The sequence below is a fragment of the Silurus meridionalis genome, chromosome 6, assembly GCF_014805685.1.
Source record: "Silurus meridionalis isolate SWU-2019-XX chromosome 6, ASM1480568v1, whole genome shotgun sequence".
NCBI lineage: Eukaryota > Metazoa > Chordata > Actinopteri > Siluriformes > Siluridae > Silurus > Silurus meridionalis.
The window spans coordinates 5,810,457-5,815,226 of NC_060889.1; the positions used below are offsets into that span (position 1 = coordinate 5,810,457).

Consider the following 4,770-nt stretch of genomic DNA (forward strand, 5'->3'; position numbering starts at 1 on the left):
ATGAACTGGATATTTAAATAAATATAATGTGCAGGTCCTGCTACTGTATAGTAAAAGACAACAGATGCATTTAAACTGTGTTTCCTCCTTATCAATAGAGGTTACATTTATCTCCTTGTAAGAATAGAGAATTAGTCCAAAAACACGTTGTAAGATTTCCAGGTTGTTTATCTTGATGTAAACAGTAAGTCCTAAACATACACAAGTCACTCTCTTGATATTGACACTGAAACATAGACCAATAAACAAACATTGAGAGCTACAATCCATCCATTAGTACAGAATCTCTAAACAATCTCCTGAATCCAGCACAGCTTCAGTACAGTATTAAAGTAAGTTTTGTTCAGAGGGTCCACCCTTTAGTTCCATACACTAGACAATCAACACTAAGGCCTTCCCTTAATTCCTAAAAATCTACACCATGTTGTTTTGCTGTGTGTCCATGTGTATAAAACATCAGGTATGGCAGTATGCAGTCATCCAGCAAACGGTGAAGGAGCATCCAGATCATCTCTACACACTGAATCATCATGGAGTCCAGAGCTTCTCTCTCCATTCTAGCCCTGCTGCTTGGCTTATCGCAAGCTCTCTATCTCACCCAACCTGACGGGGAAGACATGACAACTAGGATTCTCACCATCAACAAAGGTCTGATAACTTGCTGATCTCAACCACACTTGACCAGCATCATTACTGCTATGTAAATTTGGGAACAGAACCTGCGCTAAGATGTTTTTTTTATGATTTCTTTTGATTAAATGTTGTGTGCATCAGTGACAGAAATTCAGGTGGCCAAAGATTTATCGGCAAGAACTGTATTTGATTCTAAATCATCAGCAGGTTATCCCTAATTGTTTTTCTGTATGAAGGATCCAGTGAACTGCTGCTGGAGGGAGACATACTCGCAAAAAGAAGCAGGAACGCTCTGGTCTGCCTCTACAACAACTGTTTTTGGAAAAAGTCTTCAAATGGCTTGGTGAAGGTTCCTTACACATTGAGCTCAGATTTCTGTAAGTAATATATCGTTTAATTCACATTACTCAGGTACATCACATATTTACTTTTTTCTTATTAATGCATTGGCCATTTTCTTCACAGCTTCTTCTGATGCGACTGTAATTGCCAATGCCATGGCGAGTTTCCACAACAAAACCTGCATTCGTTTTGTTCCCAGAACTAATGAAACTGACTACATCAGCATCAAGAACAATGATGGGTGAGCTCCATTAAATTGTTTAACATACCCTATACATGCTTGTTATGACTTTGACGTTCTTTATACTTTATAAATTCTCTTCTTGTATGTTGACATTAGTGTCATAGTCAGTTCTTCACATCTGCTCTCTTTTCTCTCAGCTGCTACTCTTATGTGGGCAAAACAGGTGGTTCTCAGGTAGTCTCTCTCAGCAGGTTGAGCTGTGTTTACTACGGCGTCGTCGAGCACGAGTTGAACCATGCACTCGGTTTCTACCACGAGCACGTTCGAAGCGACCGTGATAAATATGTCACCATCAACTGGAAAAACATCGACCCAGCAACAACATCTAATTTTGATTTGATGAACACCAAAAACCTCAACACGCCGTACGACTACTCCTCTGTGATGCACTATGGAAACACAGCTTTCTCCATCAATGGTCTGGACACCATCACCCCTACTCCTGATCCTTCTGTGATGATTGGACAGAGACAAGAGCTTTCCACTATCGACATTAAGAGGATCAACATTCTCTACAAGTGCTGAACGTGTCCAGAATGTTTGCTTTGATTTAAATTTACTTTAATATTGTATTGCTGTTAAACATACAGTACACAGTGATGACATCATTTACTGTGGTAACCAAGTATGTAATTATGCAATAAAATGGCTACAATCATGTTTGGGTTACTCTATACGATAATTTCTTAAATCTAAACAACAGAAATCTATTTGTTTCCTACCAGGATTTACACTACATCAAAGCACAGAGACGGCGCTGGTTAAAGTGGTAAATAAATTGGTATTGGTCTCTGATCAGGGCTGTGCCTCATTGATCATGTTGCTTGATATTAATGAAGCATTTGAGACCTTGATAGAATACAACTCCGACTACAAACAATTTGCGACTCTGTGTAAAATGTAAATACAAACAGAATGCACTAATTTACAAATCTCATAAAGCCATAATTAATTAACAATAAAACAGTGGGAAAAATGTGAAACTGTACCATGAAGACTAATTTTATTACTTATTTTGGATCAAATCGATTCTGCAACCCGTTTTATTTCTTATATTGATATTTTTATCACCTAAAAATACAGAAGACAAAAAAAAAAAAAAAAAGAGTGTAAAATACTCCTATTGCTTCTTCATCTATGAGTCATTTGAGAATCGACTCCTTGCAGTCGGCAGGTCACCAAAGTCTACGGTGGGTTTTGTACAAGTGATGTCTTTAGTATCTATTTTTTTTTTTTATTGTATTTCAGTTTGTGATACAAATTCTATCATATTAACATTTATTTCTTGTTTCTATTTTCTTCTTTTCAGTTATTTACCCTGAAAAATATTCATTACATAAAGTCAACTCCTGCCTCTGGCACACTGCCAGACTCCACACTGGGATTTATTAACAATAAACAGCTTCTCTTTGTGTCTTTTGCTCAATCCAATCATCTATATACTGTACAGTGCATCCAGAAAGTATTCACAGCGCTTCCAAAATGAATTAAATTCATTATTTTTCTAAAATTTTACAAACAATAGCCTATAATGACAACATGAAAGAAATTTGTTTGAAATCTTTGCAAATAACAAAGAAAAATAAAAATTTGCATGTACATAAGTATTCATAGCCTCTGCTTAATACTTTGTTGAAGCACCTTTCTGCCAATTGCAGCCTCAAATCTCCCATAATACATTGCAGGAGGAAATTTGCTGTTATAAACTGTCGGTAAGTGTGAATGAGTGTGTGAAAGAGTGTGTGCATGGTGATCTGCAGAGGACCGAAGTCCAATTTCGAGTGTATTCTCAACTCACACTCAGGAGATCTCAGAACACGGCCATAACCATTGCACAGAAATATAAAAAGTAATGAAGTGCTGTAGAATTTATTAAAGGCTTTTGTCAGAACATGTAAAATACTGAGACAAACTGTGAGTTGAGCCTAAATATACTGTACATGCTAATTAAGGGTGAAAAGGAACAAGTGTTAGTGATCAGAGACATGTGACCAAGTCATGTGATTTCAGGGAATGATGGGTAAAGTAATTTCATGGCCATGATCCTGACAAAAAGACACTGCATTACAGTTTTTTACGATTGTTTACACACTAAAATTAAAATTTTCACACAATTAGCAAAATTTTACTCCAATGAACAAAACACCTCCACAGATTTGCACAACATTACACACAATGTCTGCTTCACCCTTTTTGCAAAACATTACACACAGTGATTTGTAAAACTCTACACACATTTTCACACCTTAGACACAGATAAGGATTGTGAGGTTACTTCCTTGTAATTACAAAGCACCGGATTGCCAATTACCACACTAATGAACGAATTGGATAAACACATCTACCAGGTGTGGAAGCACACATGTGCTAATTTGAAAACGCAGCACTCAGGTGTGCTATAAAAGGCAGCAGGTGAGTTCACCTGTCTTCAACAAAAATGGAAGGAGTTAGAAGAAGAAGAAGAGTGAGAATGAGAGGGGGAGCTCAAAGAGGAGATGAAGACGGTAGAGGAAGAGGAGAAGGAGGTAGAGGAAGAGGCATAGGTAGAGGAGAAGGAGGTAGAGGAAGAGGATTAGGAGGCATAGGTAGAGGAAGAGGAGAAGGAGGCATAGGTAGAGGAAAAGGAGGTAGAGGAAGAGGAGAAGGAGGCATAGGTAGAGGAGAAGGAGGTAGAGGAAGAGGCATAGGTAGAGGAGAAGAAGGTAGAGGAAGAGGCATAGGTAGAGGAGAAGAAGGTAGAGGAAGAGGAGAAGGAGGTAGAGGAAGACACCTAGGTAGAGGAAGAGGTAGAGAAGGACTTGAAGAGGTGATAAAACCTGAACAAAGAAGACGAGGACCAAATTTGACTCGAGAAATCCGTGCAACACTTATTGACCATGTTATCAACCATGGACTGACACTGATGGAAGCTGGACAAAGAGTTCAACCAAATCTCAGCAGAAATACTGTTGCGTCAGTAATTCGGACATTTCATCGAGAAAACAGGTAAGCTAACCAAACAGTATACATTGAAACTGAAGCTTGTATAATCAATATTGTTTACTGTGACATTTGACAGTAGGCTGCATATATATATATTTATTTATTTTTTATCTTTTTTTTTTCTTACATAGGATTGAGGGTCGAGGGCACCAAGGTGGAAGGGGCCCTATGTTTAGTCGTGCACAAGAGGCCGCCATTGTGAACATGGTTTTGGCCAATAATTGTATCAGGCTACAAGAAATCCAAGCCAATATCATCAATGATGACAATATTTTTAATAACATCCAACGAGTCTCTCTGTCAACATTAGGTCGAATCCTAAAGAAAAATCAAATATACATGAAGCAACTGTATCGGGTACCATTTGACAGAAATTCAGAGAGAGTGAAACATCTGCGCAATGAGTATGTGGAGGTATGCATTGTTCATCTGACTATGGTGTGGTATCATGCACTGCTCATAATGTTCTGTCACAAAAAAAAATACTGTGCTATAGATATTGAATAGCATCCTATTTTCTTTAATGTGTTTCAGAGAGTCTTGCAAATGGATGCTGCTGAAATTCAACA

At 38.0% G+C, this 4,770-nt stretch overlaps 1 protein-coding gene across 1 annotated transcript; it reads left to right on the top strand.

The window, feature by feature from the left end:
• The first annotated feature begins 420 nt into the window (after nucleotides 1-420).
• Nucleotides 421-1,877, top strand: LOC124386720 (hatching enzyme 1.2-like). Its single transcript, XM_046850669.1, has 4 exons — nucleotides 421-648; nucleotides 870-1,010; nucleotides 1,099-1,216; nucleotides 1,357-1,877. The coding sequence occupies exons 1-4, from the start codon at nucleotides 531-533 to the stop codon at nucleotides 1,742-1,744; spliced, it is 765 nt and encodes a 254-aa protein (XP_046706625.1). The 5' UTR covers nucleotides 421-530; the 3' UTR covers nucleotides 1,745-1,877.
• Nucleotides 1,878-4,770: the final 2,893 nt, after the last annotated feature.

Excerpts from the sequence above, each read along its gene's own strand:
- LOC124386720 (XM_046850669.1), top strand. The coding sequence starts at position 531 with ATGGAGTCCAGAGCTTCTCTCTCCATTCTAGCCCTGCTGCTTGGCTTA. Across the intron at positions 649-869 it reads GATTCTCACCATCAACAAAG|GATCCAGTGAACTGCTGCTG; the intron begins GTCTGATAACTT and ends TTCTGTATGAAG. Across the intron at positions 1,217-1,356 it reads AGCATCAAGAACAATGATGG|CTGCTACTCTTATGTGGGCA; the intron begins GTGAGCTCCATT and ends CTTTTCTCTCAG.